The sequence below is a fragment of the Trachurus japonicus genome, chromosome 15, assembly GCF_045865225.1.
Source record: "Trachurus japonicus isolate A0001 chromosome 15, Traja_1.0".
In the NCBI taxonomy this organism is placed as follows: Eukaryota; Metazoa; Chordata; class Actinopteri; order Carangiformes; family Carangidae; genus Trachurus; species Trachurus japonicus.
This window is the reverse complement of record NC_140921.1, coordinates 24,722,703-24,743,075: the sequence shown is the minus strand read 5'-3', so window position 1 is coordinate 24,743,075 and position 20,373 is coordinate 24,722,703. Positions and strand designations below refer to the sequence as shown.

The 20,373-nt window shown below is 38.8% G+C and overlaps 1 protein-coding gene across 1 annotated transcript in view; it reads left to right on the top strand.

Moving 5' to 3' along the window:
- Nucleotides 1-20,373, top strand: part of LOC146973775 (uncharacterized) — a 32,818-nt gene that overhangs the window by 1,811 nt on the left and 10,634 nt on the right. The window contains exons 7-31 of the mRNA XM_085799325.1: nucleotides 49-181; nucleotides 279-343; nucleotides 461-551; nucleotides 946-990; nucleotides 1,087-1,130; nucleotides 4,739-4,858; nucleotides 4,982-5,101; nucleotides 5,687-5,882; nucleotides 6,246-6,386; nucleotides 6,948-7,049; nucleotides 7,331-7,393; nucleotides 7,783-7,899; nucleotides 11,896-11,954; nucleotides 12,618-12,767; nucleotides 12,892-13,024; nucleotides 13,123-13,187; nucleotides 13,305-13,395; nucleotides 14,680-14,723; nucleotides 14,880-14,999; nucleotides 15,121-15,240; nucleotides 15,327-15,522; nucleotides 15,912-16,052; nucleotides 16,644-16,745; nucleotides 17,043-17,105; nucleotides 17,341-17,457. Of these exons, the coding sequence (XP_085655451.1) occupies nucleotides 49-181; nucleotides 279-343; nucleotides 461-551; nucleotides 946-990; nucleotides 1,087-1,130; nucleotides 4,739-4,858; nucleotides 4,982-5,101; nucleotides 5,687-5,882; nucleotides 6,246-6,386; nucleotides 6,948-7,049; nucleotides 7,331-7,393; nucleotides 7,783-7,899; nucleotides 11,896-11,954; nucleotides 12,618-12,767; nucleotides 12,892-13,024; nucleotides 13,123-13,187; nucleotides 13,305-13,395; nucleotides 14,680-14,723; nucleotides 14,880-14,999; nucleotides 15,121-15,240; nucleotides 15,327-15,522; nucleotides 15,912-16,052; nucleotides 16,644-16,745; nucleotides 17,043-17,105; nucleotides 17,341-17,457 (2,638 nt within the window). The remainder of the gene's footprint in view (nucleotides 1-48; nucleotides 182-278; nucleotides 344-460; nucleotides 552-945; nucleotides 991-1,086; nucleotides 1,131-4,738; nucleotides 4,859-4,981; nucleotides 5,102-5,686; nucleotides 5,883-6,245; nucleotides 6,387-6,947; nucleotides 7,050-7,330; nucleotides 7,394-7,782; nucleotides 7,900-11,895; nucleotides 11,955-12,617; nucleotides 12,768-12,891; nucleotides 13,025-13,122; nucleotides 13,188-13,304; nucleotides 13,396-14,679; nucleotides 14,724-14,879; nucleotides 15,000-15,120; nucleotides 15,241-15,326; nucleotides 15,523-15,911; nucleotides 16,053-16,643; nucleotides 16,746-17,042; nucleotides 17,106-17,340; nucleotides 17,458-20,373) is intronic.

Below are 20,373 nucleotides of genomic sequence, written 5' to 3'. Positions count from 1 at the left end.
AAAAAACATTGATGCATCAATATAATAATCAAAACATTTTTAACACAGGTTTTCCTACGAATTAGTGATCAATAACAAGAAATACCCTGTGGGCAAAGGGAAAAATAAAAAGGAAGCCAAACAAAACGCAGCTCAGCTGGCCTGGTCTGCTCTTTCAGGACAGTCTGACTGGGACAGCGAGGTATCTACTCCCTCTGCATCATCAAAAAATATACATGTTTGTTTGTTTCTAGCATCAAAAGTGTCATAACATCAAACCCCTTTTCTGTGCCTTTTAGATGTCCTTGGGGCCCACGGCGTCTGAAGATGATACACCATCTTCCACTGCATCATCAACTTCACAGTAAAAACTTACTGATATTAACATGAGAGCAAATACAAGTTAGATATTATTACTTTATTTACCAGTACTACTACCAGTGAGAAATTGGTCCTTTTGTCTTTTATTATATTCTTCTAGGGACTCCACTGCATCATCATCACAGGGACAACCAAACAGTGCAAGTGACTCAATAGTATTCAGAGATTCATCAAACCCTCCTGGTGCTCAGGTCTGTCCTTTCATATTTAAAGAAAAATCTGCCAAAGATAAAGTAATAGTCTATCTTCTGTATTTTAAAACAAAAAGACGCATTGCAAGAGCAGGATGTTTGTCTTGTTCAACTTGGCTCTTTGCAGTAGTTGGTTTTTAAAGCCCTCAGATTTCCAGATTTTGATGCTGTACAGAGAGAGAATGTAGAAAAGTAACACTGACTCAAACTAATAGTGGCGCAGCAGAATCTAACAGCAACTTCTGTGCAGTGTATCTGTTTTATCCATGATAGAAAATTAAAAAGCTTCTATGAGATGAAATATTATTGATTCATTAATTACATCTGAAAGAGTGAACATCATTTTTGTGGGAGCATGTTTTTATAACAAACAAACATATTTTGTGTGCTGTAGGAGTCCTCACAGTCTGAAAGGGATGTGCCAGCCAAGGATCATCAGGTCTGTTTTTCTCTCAAAATCACAAAAAAACTGAGTGTGGGGCATAGAAATGGTTTTGTCATGAGAGTGTAACCATGTGTATTTGTATTTTCTAAGGTCGTGAAAAACAAGATTACAAGTAATACATCAGTCCAGTCAAGGTAAGGAACTACAACTGTAGCCTATTTATAACAACCTGCAAATGTGTGTGCACATAATATAGTCCAGTCATTTTATGAATAAAGGTTGAACAAATTGCAACAGAAGCAAACTCAACTGATTTTGTATCCTCAACATGTCCCGAGTGAGGGAAAAAAAGCCCCGAAGAATCCCATTAGGGGAAAGTTTCAAAAAGACCAAAATATAGTCCATTCATACGCCTATTAATTATTTTTTCTCACGTGAATAGGGTAAAATTTTTAACCTTTAGATATCTCCATGAAACAGCTGATTACGTACATGACAAACAAAAAATGTATTACAAGTTTTTTTGAAATTCTTTGTTAACATGAGCAAATTTGCATACATTTGCATAAATTCCACCGTTTTGACGGCACATGTATAAAGGTGCTATGGTGGTACCATAGTCCTTGGGCCAGACCAGATACCGGTATCACTTGAGTGGGCAAAACCTTACCTATACTAAATTGTTTTTAGGGTCAATATAAGTAAATTAAAACATGATAGCCTTTTCATAGGAGCAGCTTTTTATATTTTTTGTTATTTTCCCCTATAGGCAGATTGTCATTAAAGTGGCTTGTCAAGTGGCTCAGATCGGATCTGTAACATGAAACGGGACAAATACGCATGGAATCAGATATTGTCCGATTAGATTCCGGCCCCCATTATATGTGGAAATAAATCAGATACAAATTGGATATCTGCCAATGCGTCTGCAGTCTAAACAGACAGATCAGACCTTTCCTGGCAATGCGTGTCATACGTCATCAATGATAATATTACAGTAATACACGTGCCCACATGTTTTGCTGAACCTCTGTAGCCTGTGATTGACACGTGGGGCTGACCGGGACTACCTTGGCCAGTTGTCACAGGAATTATAGTGTTTCATTTTCATGGTGTCAGAGCGTCTGTTTTTGTCAAGTCTATGCAGATCGATACAAGGGCAAGCGAGGGAGTGTGAAAAAAGAGAGCGCGCGGGACAAACACCAGATTTCGTTTGAGAAAGGCCCAAAGTTGTTAAAGTGAGACTCTCTAACGCGGACAAAACCTTTGATACCTATGTCATCTTAGATGATGGTTCAGAGTGCACAATGTTGTTACCTGGTACAGCAGAATATCTGGGCTTGGAGGGAGAGCCTGAGCAACTTGAGCTTCGTACAGTGAGGCAACAGACCGAGAAACTTAAAGGAAGAACCTTAGATTATCTGTGCTGCCTCAAGCCCTGAGAAAAAAATACTTAATTGACAGGGTTTCACATCCACCACCTGTTGTTCACATTTTGTTGATCTGCGTTTATTATTGTTCAGTTACCAAAATAAAGGACTGAACTGATATCTGGATCCAGTGTTTTAATGTACACACCACATGGTTGTTCTGTGAGCCGGCACCACCACCACCACCCCACCCAGCATAGTTTTTATTGACATGTGGGACTGATCGGGACTACCGTGTCCAGTTGTCACAGGAATTATAGTGTTTCATTTTCATGGTGTCAGAGCGTCTGTTTATGCAGGTCGATACGAGGGCAAGCAAGGGAGTGTGAAAAAAGAGAGCGCGCGGGACAAACACCAGATTTAGTTTGAGAAAGGCCCAAAGTTGTTAAAGTGAGATCCTCTAACAAGGACAAAACCTTTGATACCTATGCCATCTTAGATGATGGATCAGATATGATGAAAGAAAGATGATTTCCAGGGAATTCATATCTACATGGAGCAGGTAAGCTCGGTGCTGGCTGCCATGTTGTGTCGCCATGTTTTTACGTTCAGTGGCAGCGTGACGGTAGGAAACCACAGAAACTCACCGGAGACAACAGAGCTGTCGGCTCAGGTCGAGATGGCGTCTGTGAAAAGTCACCGCGGCAACGCAGTGAGGAGGAATGGAGCGTTACACTGATGCTGCATTCACCTGCAGTCGGGCAGACGGCCGTTGGTAACAAAACAGATGTCATTTTAGTCACAGAAGTCCAGAGAAAGCCGGTAAAACGTGGGTCAGGTAAACAATACCACATCGCCATGACAACATATTGTGTATTGTTTTGCCTCGTGCTGACGGACCACTTGTTTACATAGAGGCTTTTTTTATGCCGTTACGTGCAGCGGCTGTCGTCCGTCTGCCCAATTTCACGTGAAAGCAGCATGAAAAATACGATTGAGTTGCTATCTATCTATCTATCTATCTATCTATCTATCTATCTATCTATCTATCTATCTATCTATCTATCTATCTATCTATCTATCTAATTTGCCTCTACACTAATTGAATAAGGTATTGGGAAGAAATATCATTTTCAAAAAGTATCCTTAATTAGAAAATACATTGCAATGATTTAGAACTGACAATCGGCTAATTGAAGCTTATTTACACATATATTAGATAAATTACTTGAAACAAAGGGTTTATTACAAGTCTCTGTGGCTGGCCATTAGTTCACACCCAAAGGAGAGGATATGATGAAAAAAAGATGATTTCCAGGGAAGGCACTTTTTTAATTTTTGAACAGCAACAGTCTATTACTTTAAGAGGTGATAAATACTATAAAGCTGCCAGTCAGCAAGGTCTATCATATCAAAACTTAATCTAGGGGTGTATAGGAATAAAAAAATCACAACTAGAATTTGCCCTCCCAGGTGATACCGATATGTGAAATTTTGGGTCTTGGCCCAAGGACTACCAGCATGAAAATTGTAATGAGTTGACACCAGAGGTTCATAAAGGGACCTGTGTATTGTCTTGAAATTTCGGACCAAGTCATGGAGTTTACTTTCACTTTCGTCAACTTACCAACTGTAGCTTTAATGAGCTAGGGCGCTTAGGCTACCATGTAAAACGAGTGCTTCCCGCAGCGACGGATTCAAATCCAGTCCCCGTCCATTGCTGCAAGTCCTTCCATCTCTCCACCCCCCTTTCACAAATATCTCTCTATCTATCATTATAGGTGAAAATGCCAAGAATACTTTTTTAAAGAACTGTTCGATCAAAACAACCATCAAAAGATAAATGTCCTTCTCCTTAAGATAGGAGGCGGAGCATGTCTTACCTGCTCTACTAAGGATATGGCTATCTTAAAAAATTGCAGTCATCTTGAAATTTAAAGTGGTTTCTTGTCGGTTGACCGATGGAGTCAACTCAATCCAATTTTCATGCTGGTACCACCACAGCACCTTTATATATACATGTGCTGTCAAAACGGTGGAATTTATGCAAATCTATCAAAATTTGCTCATGTTAACAAAGAATTTCAAAATACTTGTAATACATTTTTTGTTTGTCTTAATGTAAATAATCAACTCAGTAATTTTCATGGAGATATCTAAAGGTTAAAAATGTTACCCTATTCACATGAGAAAAATAATGAATAGGCTTTTTCGAAACTTTCCCCATGGGATTCTTCGGGGCTTTCTTTTCCCTCATTCAGGACATGTTGAGGATACAAAATCTGTTGAGTTTGCTTCTGTTGCAATTTGTTCAACGTTGACCCCTTTTTTGGCTTTAAAATTACTGGACTAATACATATTAATGCATATAAATGTGTTTTCCTGTCCAATGTTCATTTGACCAAATGTCTACATTCTGTTGTTAACTTCAGATTTACATCAGAGTTTGACTCCATAGAGCCTCTGGGCAAAGGAGGCTTTGGCAATGTTTTCAAAGCAAGACGAAAACTCCTGGACAAGTATCATGCAGTCAAGATTGTCCGTGGTAACGAGTAAGTCAAGAGTGCACTGCAACGTGTACGCTCCAGCATTTATTTATAGTATTCCTGGTAGGAATGATTCAGTAACAGATGCAGATGTACTATTAACACATTTTCATGAAATTCTTTGATCAGAAAAGCTCTGCGAGAGGTAAGGGCATTATCAGACCTTCAACATCAGAACATCGTTCGATACTACGACTGTTGGATGGAGGACTCAGAGTACAAGCATCCCAGTTCAAAACACAGATCTGGGTAAGTCTCATCCTCACTTTGGGCCCTAGTTTCGTGGCGCAGCACAGGGTGGCGCAGCCGGTGCCGTGCAAGTTGCGACCAGCGCAGCCTGGCTCACGGTCAGTTTGGCAGATTGGTAGATCGCGCTGCGCCGAGATGGGTGTGGCAGCGCAGCAGGGGGAGGTGTCACAGATTCAGCTTGGTGCAGTGGAAGTTTAGCGCAAAAATGCCCCGCCGAGGGTGCGCTGAAAGCTCGCCACCTCAAACCAGGTCTACTCTCAGCGCACGGCAAGCGCAGCCGGCAAGTGCAGCCGGTGTTAATCCCACTTCACGCCTTTCTCTCCTCCTCCTTTCCCACTCCCTCCTTGTCTCCTCCCTCTTTGCCGTTTGCGCCGGTAGGAGGGACGAGGGGAGTGCCTGCACTGGCCTCCACCAGACTGCGCTGTGCACCAATCTTGCAAAATGCGCCTGGACATACCCCATTGGCGCAGCAAAGCTGTGCTGCACCTAGACTGCGTCTGGTCCAGGAAACTAGGGCCTATGTCACTGTATTCTACTTATTTTATTTATTGAAAATTCAAAAATCACAGTTATCATTTTATTTAGGTCTGACACTGATTCGGAGTGTCTCTACATTCTGATGGAGCTATGTGACAAAACACTGCGAGCCTGGATAAAGGAGACAAATACGAAGAGTCTGGACTCCTCAGAGAGAAGAGAAAGTAGTCTAATGATTGCACAACAAATAGTCAGTGGTGTAGAGTACATCCACTCCAGTAAACTCATCCACAGGGACCTGAAGGTGAGGCACAGTCGACCCAACACCTTGGGCTTTGTTATTAATGCAAGTGCACTTTTTAATTTTGCCTTGTTATGTACCATGAAAGTGTTTGTCTGTCTGTTATAATGTATACTGATTCTCACCAGTAGGAGTGAGGAAAAATAATACAGAGTATTATCTGGATATTCTTTGGTGACAATGTTGTATCAATGTTTATGCTTGATTTTTATGACTTGAAGCGTAATTTGCAGTGGTAAAAAGAGGAATGTATGACTGTGTTAATGCAAGACTCTGTATATCATAAAATTAGCACAGAATATCATCACATACTGTGAGCTTGATGTTAAGTAGTTTCAGTTTCTGCTTTTGTTTTTCAATGGTTAGCCTGACAACATCATGTTTGGACAAGATGGAAAAGTGAAGATTGGGGACTTTGGTCTGGTCACAGCTGACGCTGACGGTGATGATGAAAACCTGATGGAGAGGACGAACAGTGGAACTGCATCTTACATGGCTCCTGAACAAGTGAGATGATCTATGCTGACATCGATTCTTTTGTATTAATGTATTGAAATGCTTGTATCTGCATCGAATTGTTTTTTACAGGCTCAGTAATTTTATAGTAATAGTCTATATACCTACTATTACAACCTACGACCACCATATTTTGCTGTTCTCCCAGTTTACCAAGCAGAGCATCCAGTTCTCTCTTGCTGCTTTCAGTCATTCAGTCATGGCAGTAAAGTGAATTTGAGTTAAATACTGCAAAAATTGCAGTATTAAGTGATTTTATTGTGGGTGGATGTGTTGTATAACAGGATCCCATGCTAAATACCATTTACCTAGCCACTAGCTTTTCCAAGTATCTTGGAGAATTGTCTGAGTGTCTTTTGTCTATTCTGCTAACGCCAGACTGACTCTCTGAAGTTGAGATCATGACTCTGGGCATAGATATAGATATAGATCTAAAGATGAACAGAATCCTAAATATCAGAGGAAGACATCTAATTACGTTATGGTAAGACTATTAAGAGGACATAATATGCTGCTGTAGTAAAAACTTGCTGCATTTTATTTTTTTTACAGAAGTGTACAAAGAACTACGACAGAAAAGTGGACATATTTGCTTTGGGGCTGATTTTCTTTGAACTTCTCTGGACACTTTCCACTGGCCATGAAAGAGTAGTGGTGAGTCATTCATGTGCAGAACTTAAAATTGTGTGTATGTGTTACAAATGTCTGGCCTTGACAAGGTTTCCATTTCTCATATAAATATGCAGCTAACTTTATTTTCATATTTGTCAGCAAAGTCAGTGTAAATACCAGATATGATAGGACTGTTTGTTCATTTTTTATCTATTTTAGCTCTTGTCTTTTGCTTGTGTCTTTGTAATATTTAATGCAGCATGATTGTCATTATCCCACTCTAATTTAACTTTTCAACTTTTTTATCACAACATAAACACCAGATTTTTGAGAACGCCAGAAATCAGAAGTTTCCCAAAGAGTTTGCAGAAACGTTTTACCAAGAGGTAGGTGACCATACAGTATTTCTTTATATCCTAACTTATGTACCTGCCTCATGAAACAGCATTTCTCACAGCACGGCAGTCACAAACAGGAGCCGACACACAGACCTTTACACAGTCATCCATCTCCAAAGCCTCAGAGCATGAGGAGGCCGAACTGGACTGTGGCTGTGTATGTATATAAAGCCAAATAACAATCAGCACACCAAGCAGTGTTTGAAGTCTTGAATCTAGGTTTTAAAAACATTTAAAAACATTTAAGTTGGTCCTCTGACTGAGCAAAGTCCATGTGTGGGAATTTCTGTTGAGTGTTGCAGTATGACTGATTTTTATCATTGTTGCTTCAGAGCTCTCAGGTGATGGTGATGTTATTTTTATTGTTTTTAATACAGAAGCGAGTGATAAAAGCAATGCTGCGTGTGAATCCAGGAGACCGACCAGAAGCAAGTGAACTGAAGGCAAAGCTGCATCAGTTGACTCAGACTCCGATGCATCAGCAAAATGTTACTGTCTAATAGACACAGGAGATAAGTCCTGTCAGAAATCATGGGAGATTTGGAAATCTGATGTCAGTGAAACCATGAAATGGTCTGATATGCTGTTGTTTTATGACTAATGGTTAGTTTCTGCACTTAAATACCACTTTAACCAGAGATCAGTACAAAGTGTCTGATGTTCAGTTACACACATTCTCACTTATCTATTTTAATGGAACGGGAATGAAACATGAATTCAAATGATGATTTGTTGTTTTTTTAAATACATGTATGCACATCCATGTTCTCGATAATCATGTGGTGGTTAATTTTACTGTCAACAGCTGACTTTTTATCCAGTGTTGTGTAAATGTCATTTAAGTCATGCCACAGCCTTCCCTTTGTCTCCTTTTGTATGTGTGTGTGTGCGTGTGTGTGTGTGTTTGTATGTATATGTATCTATGTGAAGATGGAAAATAAGATTATGTTTTTTGAACCTCTTAATGCTATAATTGTAAAATGTAACCCTGAAAATAAAATTAACGCGTTCCTATATGCAGTTTCCAACTCATTTTCAGATTTGTGAAAGTATCCTGTACGCGTCGCATACGCTGACTTATAAAGCTCTTAATGATAAAGCTCCATCCGATCTGAAAGAACTCATTATTCCTTACTGTCCTACCAGAGATCTCCGCTCCCAGAATGCAGGTCTGTTAGTGACTCCCAGTATCTCTAAAAACAGAGATAGAGCCTTCAGTTACCAGGCTCCTTTACTATGGAACCAGCTCTCTCCTCTCCCCTCCCCTCCTCTCCTCTCCTGGAGTGAGGTGAGGGATCCCTCCTCTGTTGCTCACCCTGAGGTTTCTCCGATTTTTCCCTTTTATGTAAATGTTAAAAGGGTTTTCTATGGTGTTTTTCCTCAGTTGATGTGAGGGTCTAAGGGCAGAGGATGCTGTTATGATGCCATGTGAAGCCCTTTGAGACAAACTGTTTGTAAAAACGGCCTTGCCATACAGTATATAGACTACATTAGTCCAGGGGCTGATCAAAAACCACAACACTATTGGAAAATGGTCTCAATTATGCCAGAGTGGATAAAGAGACTTTAAAACACAGTTCCTAATTTGTAAAACATTTATCCTGTTTGTCAAAATGCCAAAAGGTTGTCGTATATTCTACTCTCAATAACTGATGTATAACCAGGAGGATGTGTTTATCTCGACAGATTAATCTTGAAAGGTTTTCATCAAACTTTGACTCCACAGATTGTCTTGCTTTGGCCATGTTTACAAAGCAAACCAAAAACTGTTCAACAGGTTTTATGCTGTAAGGGTTATCGTGTGCTCAGTAAAGTTGCACTGTGCCCTGCAGCGGATTTGTAAAAAGCAACGCATAAAAAAAAAAACCTATAGCCATTTAATATACAGTATAAACCATAATTGTCTGATCTTTTGATCAGAAAAGATCTACGGGAGGTGGGTGCATTAGAAGAAATCCTTCACTGTAACATTGTAACATTGTAACATTGTTAGATACTACAACTGGGACAGTAACTGACAGGTATAGAACTTCCCTGTTTTGTTTTGTTTTGTTTTGTTTTTTAATCTTTGCTCCTACCTCTACTATTTCCACTACTGTATCTTACTTTTCAAAGTCTAATTCACCAGACAAGACTTAATGCTGTGTAGCCTTCTACCTGAGAGGAGGGGGGCAAACGGTCCATTTGCTGGGTGGGTGGACCTCCTCATGTCCTCCTCCACACACACCTGATGCTCATTATGCTCTTACCTGTATGCCTTTTTACAACATAACACAAAAATGACATGAATGATATAATGCAACAGTCAAGCACCCATATACTTTAGTCATGTGATTTTTTTTCAAAATAAAACCCCTAGTTCACAACTAAAATATTTTTTTAACTGACTGTTTTTTTATCAATTCATTTATGAACATATATAACAAAAATCTTACACAATATGAAACCTCAGACAGTGCGGGAGGAGCTGTTGGAGGTCTCAAAACGAGCACAGAAAGTGTTCTCTTAAACGGTATCACTTGTGCCTTTCTGGGGGTCATTGGTGAAAAAATGTCCATGTATTTTATTTGCACAGTTAGCTTTTGTTGATCTTAATTCCAGCATTCAATTTGCTCCAGCTCTCAGTCCAGGTGCATCTCCCAGACCATACCACTCACTCATTGTTGTCTTTTCCATACATTATGGTAAACAGAACAAGACAAATGTAATCATGAATTATCTATCTAATTTCTGACCATCTGTCTCCATTAACAAAAAATCTGTGTCAACTAGCCTACATTGGCCATGACACTGCTGCACTCATTGGTGTATCAAAGTCTGAATTCATCTGAAAATATTGGAGGACCCCTAGAGCCACTATGAAAGTGTCACTTCTTGAAGGCTGAAGGTTTAATGACAAATGCATGATTATTATTATTTTTTTCAGATTTCTTTTAAAAACTTAGGGTCAATAGCTATTTTTATTTGTTTTAGAATGAATGAAAAGGTGACTTTGGTCACTGTGGACATGCATTTTTGGTTGTCATCTGATGCTCAGAAACCCATAAAAATGTGATGGACGTATTTTTTCAAATAATTTTTGTGTTATACACAAATACAAATGGGTTTTTCTGTTTCTTGGTTTAAATGCATTTTGTTGGTTACTTTATTATTTTTTTTAAATCTTTGAGTTCAACCTATGAGACACAAAAGGCGCCCGTTACAGAGAACCACCCAGATGCGTGTATTTGTTTTATTTATTTAATTTTAATTTATTGTCTTTTCACTATCATTTATGTTATATTGTATTCTTGTTTTTAGGTTTTTCCCTTAAACGTGCCTTAATTTTGAGAGGTGTTCATTATATGGTTTATATGCCATGATATTTTGTTAATGATTTATTTTCAATAAAAAAAATTAAAAAAAAAACTCTTCCGCGTGGATGAGGCGCTCGAGATTTACGTATGTAACCACCTGAGCCTTTGACCTGAGCGCGGCAGTCCAGGTGCTGTGTGAGTGTGGCAGCCAACTACCTGATTTACGAAACAGTCGGAACTTCAGCAGAACCGAGAAGCACGAACTGGGGATTGAAAGGTTGAAGATAGGGGAGCACGTTGAACTGTGAACTGTGCTCGCTCTATTTGGTGTAGCCTAATTTACGCGTAAAAATCAGCTGCGTCAACAATGTCCATTGTCGACTACATATCTGAACTGAACCAATATGCACACAGAAACGGACTGTCTCCACCGTCCTATATAGAAGACCGTAGCCCCCCGTAAGTAAATCACATGTCTTACAGTCTATGGTCTGTATCCGTGTTGTATGTTTGAGCGTTTTTCTGTCGTAGCCAATGCCATACATACATACCGATAGACTCTCCACCATGAGCAGTTAAGTAGAAGAGATTTCGGGAGAAGGCCTGCTACTCCAGGAAGCTCCTGTAACTAAATTACAACAACAAACAGATAAAATGTGGAATTGTCACAGCTTTTTGTCAAAATGTAGGCCTATGTGTCCCAGGCAGAGTCCTGTAAAGAAGAAGGAAGAATTAAAGTGAATTATGATCAGGTAAATGTGACAGAGATGTATAAAGTTACAAGACTCAAGTACAGATTAAAAAATAAATAAAAAGAGTGTTAATTTTAGTGTAAAATTTAGGATAGGATATCCAACAGGCGTCTGACAGCTTTGACAACCTACCTAAATGATGAGTTTTAAAGTCCGGCAGACAATGGAAGTGTGATGATTGAACCACTCCCCAGCTGATCTGACTATTGCTTCACAGATTCAGGCACAGTGTTGTCTTGAATGGCATAGCCTACCAAGACGCTGTGGGGAGGAACAAGAAAGATGCCAAGCAAAATGCTGCTAAAAATGCTCTGACCTGCTTGTTGGGGGACCAGGACTCTGCTGACTCAGTAAGATCTCTCTGAGAGCATTTTGTATTTATAAAAAAGGGCCAATTTTTGGTACATGCCTCCATATTGTGTATTTGTTATTGTCTTAACAGATAAATGCAGCTGAAGCTGTCGCTGTACCGGTTCAACCGACGAGCATCAGTAACATAAAGTATATAAGTTGGCTTTATGAACATTGTCAGAAGAACAAGCTGAGTATGAGAGTTGTAGAGTCAACCAGAATGGATCCAGATTGTACTGTCAAGTAAGGCTCCAAACTACATCCAAATTAGAAGGTACCATCCATTTAAAGATTTAAAAAAATAAATGACAATGTTTTGCTATAGATTCTGTTGCAGGTTTGCAGTTGGTGATCAGGAATACCCAATTGTCTCTGCAAATTCAAGGCGGGACGCAAAGGAGGAAGCAGCAAAGCTTGTTTATCATATGATAAATGGCATCAAAACTACAGAGGTGAGTTTGTATTCATATACACCAGTTTCAGCAAGACAAAGTCTACTGTGTTGTTTTGTTTTGTTGATCCTTCTCCTAAATGTTTTTGCATTTTTACACTGCACTTGTTTTTTCACCTGTATTATCCTCATTGAAAGTTTGTATTTTTCAATTGCTTAACAAAAAAATCTACTGTGTGAACTGTCTCAAAACTGCCCCCTCCCCCCCCCACCACCCAAGACTGCAGATGAGAATCACAACTGTACATCTGATCAGCTACCTGAGGCATTAACTCTAGATCTCTGGTGAGTATATCACAGTGGCAATACATGGTTTAATTTAGATGGGTCCATCAATGTGAAATGTTTCTTGTTTTTCACAGGACTAAGACAAAAGGCCTCAATCTGAACCCAAAGGAAGAAAGCTTCACAGAGGCCAACTTCATAGGGAAGATCAATGAATACTGTAATGAAAAAAAGTGTTCACTTACATTCATGGAGGTGGAGAGACAAGGTCCATCTCATGTCCCTGAGTGAGTTCAACCTGAATAGACACTACAGACACTCATTGCTGTTAACTGATGTTTAGTTGTAAAAAAAAACAAAAAAAAAAAACATTGATGCATCAATATAATAATCAAAACATTTTTAACACAGGTTTTCCTACGAATTAGTGATCAATAACAAGAAATACCCTGTGGGCAAAGGGAAAAATAAAAAGGAAGCCAAACAAAACGCAGCTCAGCTGGCCTGGTCTGCTCTTTCAGGACAGTCTGACTGGGACAGCGAGGTATCTACTCCCTCTGCATCATCAAAAAAATATACATGTTTGTTTGTTTCTAGCATCAAAAGTGTCATAACGTCAAACCCCTTTTCTGTGCCTTTTAGATGTCCTTGGGGCCCACGGCGTCTGAAGATGATACACCATCTTCCACTGCATCATCAACTTCACAGTAAAAACTTACTGATATTAACATGAGAGCAAATACAAGTTAGATATTATTACTTTATTTACCAGTACTACTACCAGTGAGAAATGGGTCCTTTTGTCTTTTATTATATTCTTCTAGGGACTCCACTGCATCATCATCACAGGGACAACCAAACAGTGCAAGTGACTCAATAGTATTCAGAGATTCATCAAACCCTCCTGGTGCTCAGGTCTGTCCTTTCATATTTAAAGAAAAATCTGCCAAAGATAAAGTAATAGTCTATATTCTGTATTTTAAATTGAAAGTTTGTATTTTTCAATTGCTTAACAAAAAAATCTACTGTGAACCCAAAGGAAGAAACCTTCACAGAGCCCAATTTTATAGGGAAGATCAATGAATACTGTAATGAAAAAAAAAACTGTTCACTTACATTCATGGAGGTGGAGAGACGAGGTCCGTCTCATGACCCTGAGTGAGTTTAACTTGAAAAGACACTACAGACACTCATTGCTGTTAACTGATGAACTTTTGAGAAAAAAAACATTGATGCATCAATAATACTGATCAAAACATTTCTTAAAACAAAGGTTTTCCTACAAATTAGTGATCAATAATAAAGAATACCCTGTGGGAAAAGGCAAGAATATAAAGGAAGCCAAACACAATGCAGCTCAGCTGGCCTGGTCTGCTCTTACAGAGCAGTCTGACAGGGACAGCGAGGTATGTAGTATTAGCTACACCCTCTGTGTCTGTTTTTTTTTTCTTTTCTTCTTAAATTCACATTAGATGATTATTTCTAGCATCAAACACCTTTTCTGTGCATTTTAGATGTCCTTTGGGTCCACGGTGTCTGAAGACGATACACCATCTTCCACTGCATCATCAACTTTACAGTAAAAACTTAGCACTTAGCATTAAAGAAAATAGAGATAAAATATATTATAACTTTATTTATCTGTACTACCAGTGAGTAATGGGTCATTTTGTCTTTTATTATATTCTTCTAGGTACTCCACTGCATCATCATCATCACAGGTCTGTGCTTTCATATTTAAAAGACAAATATGCAGAAGATAAAGTATATTCAATGTTTTAAAACGGCAAGATGCATTGCAAGAGCAGGAAAGCTTTCTTTGTGTTTCTCTCATTCGGTTTGGCAATCTGAGAAGCCCTCAGATTCTCAGATTTATTTTGCTGTAAAGAGAGAGAAAGTGTAGATAATATAGAAAACATTTTGTGGGGCGGCGTTTAGCTCACTTGGTAGAGCTGCCGCCCCATGTGTTGCGGCTACAGTCCTCACTGCAGGCGGCCCCGGTTCGAATCCCGCATTGGGCAGCCCTTTCCTGCATGTCATTCCCCCTCTCTGCCTCCCCGATTTCCTGTCTCTCTCTCGACTGTGCTATCAATTAAAAAGGCATGAAAAAGCCCCCCAAAATATACTTAGAAAACATTTTGTGGTGCATATAAATGGTTTTGTCATGAGAGTGTAACCATGTGTATTTTATTCTCTAAGGTTGTGAAAAACAAGATAACGAGTAATACATCAGTCCAGTCAAGGTAAGGAACTACAACTGTAGCCTATTTACAACAACCTGCAAATGTGTGTGCGCATATACGACAAATAGCCACTACACATATTATTTCATATAAATGTGTTTTCCTGTCCAATGTTCATTTGACCAAATGTCTACATACTGTTGTTAACTTGTACAGATTTACATCAGAGTTTGACTCCATAGAGCCTCTGGGCAAAGGAGGCTTTGGCAATGTTTTCAAAGCAAGACGAAAACTCCTGGACAAGTATCATGCAGTCAAGATTGTCCGTGGTAACGAGTAAGTCAAGGTTGCAGTGCAACTTTTCAGTGTTAAACATTTATTTATAGTATTCCTGGTACATGAATGTTTTGGTAACAGATGCAGACATTAAGTCATTTTTATGTAATTCTTTGATCAGAAAAGCTCTGCGAGAGGTAAAGGCATTATCAGACCTTCAACATCAGAACATTGTTCGATACTACGACTGTTGGATGGAGGACTCAGAGTACAAGCATCCCAGTTCAAAACACAGATCTGGGTAAGTCTCATCCTCACATAATGTAACGGTATTCTACTTATTGTATTTATTGAAAATTCAACAATCACAATTATCATTTTGTTTAGGTTTGTCAATGATTCGGAATGTCTCTACATTGTGATGGAGCTATGTGACAAAACACTGCGAGCCTGGATAAAGGAGACAAATACGAAGAGTCTGGACTCCTCAGAGAGAAGAGAAAGTAGTCTAATGATTGCACAACAAATAGTCAGTGGTGTAGAGTACATCCACTCCAGTAAACTCATCCACAGGGACCTGAAGGTGAGGCACAGTCGACTCAACGTCTTGGGCTTTTGCACTTTTAATTTTTGCCTAGAAGTGAGGAAAAATGGTATCTGGATATTTTTGGTGACAACATTGTTTATGCTTGATTTTTATGACTCTGTTGCTCAGTCAGTTTGATGACAATCCCATACTGCAGGAATGAAAATGATCAAAGTGAAACGAACAGACATAGCTTTATCCTATTAGATTTAAAAGATATTGACAAGTTTTCCTTTTGAGGTGTAATTTGCAGTGCTACAAAGAGGAATATATGACTGTGCTAATGCAAAACTTTGGATATCATAAAATTAGCACAAAATATCATCACATACTGTGAGTTTGATGTTAAGTAGTTTCAGTTTCTGCTTTTGTTTTTCAATGGTTAGCCTGACAACATCATGTTTGGACAAGATGGAAAAGTGAAGATAGGGGACTTTGGTCTGGTCACAGCTGACGCTGACGGTGATGATGAAAACCTGATGGAGAGGACGAACAGTGGAACTCCGTCTTACATGGCTCCTGAACAAGTGAGATGATCTATGAATTTGTGAGGTTAAATACTGCATGAGTGAATTTGAGTTAAATACTGCAAAAATTGCAGTCTTAAGTGATTTAAATGTGGGTGGATGTGTTGTATAACAGGATCCCATGCTAAATACCATTTACCTAGCCACTAGCTGCTCCAAGTATCTTGGAGAATTGTCTGAGTGTCTTTTGTCTATTCTGCTAACGCCAGACTGACTCTCTGAAGTTGAGATCAGGACTCTGGACATAAATATAAATATAAATATAAATATAAATATAAATATAAATATAAATATAAATATAAATATAAATTACATTGTAGTATGAGTTATAAAATATGAAAATATAAAATATATGGATAGGTTACTTGTGAAATAATTGTGAAATAGCTGCAACTTTTTTATGCAACATCTTTACTGACTTTATACTTTATTAGTCCATTATTTAAAAAGTGAATTGTAAATGAAAAGATGGACCATGATTTAACCCAATTTACAAAAGCAACCAGTTAAATCTGTTATGATAAGACCATTAAGAGGACATAATATGCTGCTTTAAAAACTTGTTCATACTGCATTTCTATTTTATTACAGAGGAGTACAAAGAACTATGACAGAAAAGTGGACATATTTGCTTTGGGGCTGATTTTCTTTGAGCTTCTCTGGACACTTTCCACTGGCCATGAAAGAGTAGTGGTGAGTCATTCATGTGCAGAACTTAAAATTGTGTTACAGATGTCTTGACAAAGTTACCACATCTCTTATACAAATAAGCAACTGACTTAATACCAAGACAGATTCATTTTCAGATTCAGAATAGTATGTATGTAAATTGGTTTAAATACCTGATATGATTAGTTTGTTAATTTAAAAAAATCTATTTTACTTCATCTTTTGCTTGTTTCTTTGCCCTGTTTAATGCAACATAAACATACTGAATCATCCCAGGCTAACTAAATATGCTTTTTTTTGCATCTTCTACATAAACACCAGATTTTTGAGAAGGCCAGACATCAGAAGTTCCCCAAAGAGTTTGGAGAAACCTTTTTCCAAGAGGTAGGTGATATTCTTTTTATTCTAACCACATGAAACAGCATTTCCCACAGCATGGCAGTCACAAACAGTCGACACACGCAGCTTGAATCTAGGTTTTGAAACGTTTAAGTTGGTCCTCTGACTGAGAAAAGTCCACATGTGGGAATTTCTGTTGAGTGTTGCTTTATGACTGATTTTATCATTGTTGCTTCAGAGCTCTCAGGTGATGGTGATGATGTTATTGTTTTTAATACAGAAGCGGATGATAAAATCAATGCTGCACAGGATTCCAGGAGACCGACCTGAAGCAAGTGAACTGAAGGCAAAGCTGCATCAGTTGACTCAGACTCCGATGCGTCAGCAAAATGTCACTGTCTAACAGACACAGGAGATAAGTCCTGTCAGAAATCATGGGAGATTTGGAAATCATGTCAGTGAAACCATGAAATGGTCTGATATGCTGTTGTTTTATGACTAATGGTTAATTTCTGCACTTAAATACCACTTTAACCAGAGATCAGTACAAAGTGTCTGATGTTCAGGTACACACATTCTCACTTATCTATTTTAATGTAATGTGAATGAAGCATGAATTCAAATCAATTTTAAGATCATTGTTTTAAAACATTACATTCATGTACACTCTTGTTCATGATAATCACGTGGTGGGTAATTTCATCTCCAACAGCTGACTTTCTATTCTGTTTTGTACTCAGTGTTGTATAAATGTAACTTGAGCAAAGCAGCAGCCTTCCTTTTGTCTCCTGTTGTGTACATGTGTGTGAAGATGGCTGTCCACCCATTCAGGCAGATACATTAACATATTATACTGAACCTCCTCCATGTACATCTTCTGTCTTATAGAAATTTTTGCCATATTTATGTAAAAAAAATTTTTTTTAAAGCAACAGACGGAGCAATAAAACTTAAACAGTGCTATGGCCAGTCATACCACCTATAATACCCTTTAGGTAACCTACCACAGTAGAGTATTGTCAACCAAGAAAAGCAAAGTTTTGAGTTTTCACATAATACTGTACAGACTGATTTTTATTAGTGACAAACATACAGATCCGTCAAAGAGTTTAATACATAAAGTAGTATAATTTTCTTCACATTGTTCCATAATTACATGTGTGAAAGAAGGACAAATGGATGAACAACCAAGTTTAGGTGTACCTACACAGGAGAAATGCTGACAATACCCAAACAGACAGGATTCAAATGAGCTTCACAGTAATAATTGTGAGGGAACTGGCACAAATTAGCCTCAAATTAAACAAAATGTTGGTTGCAAAGGAGACCACAAAATATAGTATGGTGATCGTAGTGATGATAATAAATCTCTGCATTAAGCAGAGAGTGAGGGGTAAGTGGCAAAAGCGGTGGGCAAAAAGAGTAAAAAGTGGGAGAGAGTGGTGTGCAGAAATGGCCCTGAGATAAAACATTTATAAAAACTCAGATTTGGATACAATGAAGACACACAAGAACATGTGAGTCAGACTCAGACATAATTAATGTGATTCACAAGAATAATTAAAGCATTTACAGTGTGATTGAAATGACAGTCACACTCCAGATGACAGAGGAACATGTAGTAGGTGACATGAACCACAAATTTACTTCAAACAAGAAGACAGCCCACACAGCAGGAGACTCCGACGCGGATCCGCATTCAAGTCACCAAACCCGCGTGACTGTCACTTTGATATTAGCACTGTTAAAACTTTTGTAGTTTTGTGCAACAGGCTAGGTTAGCTTCTAGCTGAGATGTGATGATGCACGTCTGTAGCTATTTTGTTTTAAAATGGGATAGCAATTTCGGGAGAATATAAAAACACACATTTATTTGGTAACGTTATGGTATCTGTTTTAATGTATCGCAGCAGACCACGCTGAAGTTTGCTTCCAATTGGTAAATTTTGCACCTCATAATGCTAAGTAGTATTTTTCTGCATTTGGACTAGGTCCTGGTCAAAAAAAACCCCAAACGGGTTTTTGTTGGGCGAGTTTTTAAAAATGCAGTTTCCTATCATGATGCCAAAACCTGAATTGCGAGCTAACTTCAGCGTCAAATAATGAAAGCAGATGAGGTGGTGGAGTGGGGCTGTGATTGGGGGTGTCGAATCTCAGTCGAGAACCCAAACAGTAGGGAAATAATAGAGGAAGGAATTAAACAAAGGATGTATGGGAATGATTTTAAAAGAGTTGGAACATTTGAATTTGTGTGTGTCTTGTCCACACTCCAGAGCAGAAGGGGGCGGTAATGCACCCAATGCTGCATGCCAACCCCCGGACCGAAAAACAAAAAGAAGAAGAATAGTATCCAACCAGGGAGAGCAGAGGGAACTTTAAAGCAGGGCAGCATTACGCTGGACAGCATACAGCCTGACGGACACACGACAAGAAGGGAGCTTTAAACTTGCCGCAGTGAGCAGCCGAAAGTGAGTACATTAAAAGCTTCGCGCTGCGACATGGAGAAAGAAAGAAAAACATACGTCGCTGAACTGAAGGAGTTTGCACGACGAACAGGCTCAGAGCTGAAGTTTGACCCCGAGGGACAAGAACGCACAGAAAGGTATGAGGCATTTTATGTCGCTACATGTGGCTAGCCTACTAGCCTACAGATAGAGGTGTTGATGCTAGTAAGCTAGGCTAATGCTGCTGATGTTGGTGAAGTAGCACTCATCGGCGCCGCTCGTTCGCTTTCTTTCTTTCTTTTACGTGACAACATAGAGAGCCTGCGACGGGCATTGGCACACAGCTGTCTATGAATGTAGCCTACATGTTCATCTTGACAATAAGTTTTACCAATCCTTCTCCAGGTTCATCGTGAGGACGGTGTTCAATGGTCACCCCTTTCCAGTTGGTGTTGGGGAGACCAGATGGAAAGCCAAAGAGAATGCAGCTAAAAGTGCCTTGAGAAGTTTGAACGGGAGAGAAATGGTATGATTATTGTTTGTTAAAAATGTAGGAATGTGTGTCCATGTGTAAAATACCATAAACTGAAGCATCCTTGAATTTATTTAGAGAAAAAAAAAGTCAGTCACTTAACCCTCTATGGCATGAATTTCTGTTTTTTGGGGGGGAAAAAAAATATTTCACCCCATTTTTTGGGAGCTTGGAGGTCCCTGATAAGCAGTAGTCGAGTTGTAAAAAAAAATGTTTTAGGGGGGATAGTCAATTTTTTTTCATACAAACAATACCAAAATAAGTGTTAAAATGATCAAAAATACCTTTTACATGTTCATACATATGCATAGCCTATATTTTTTATTTTAAAAAACTG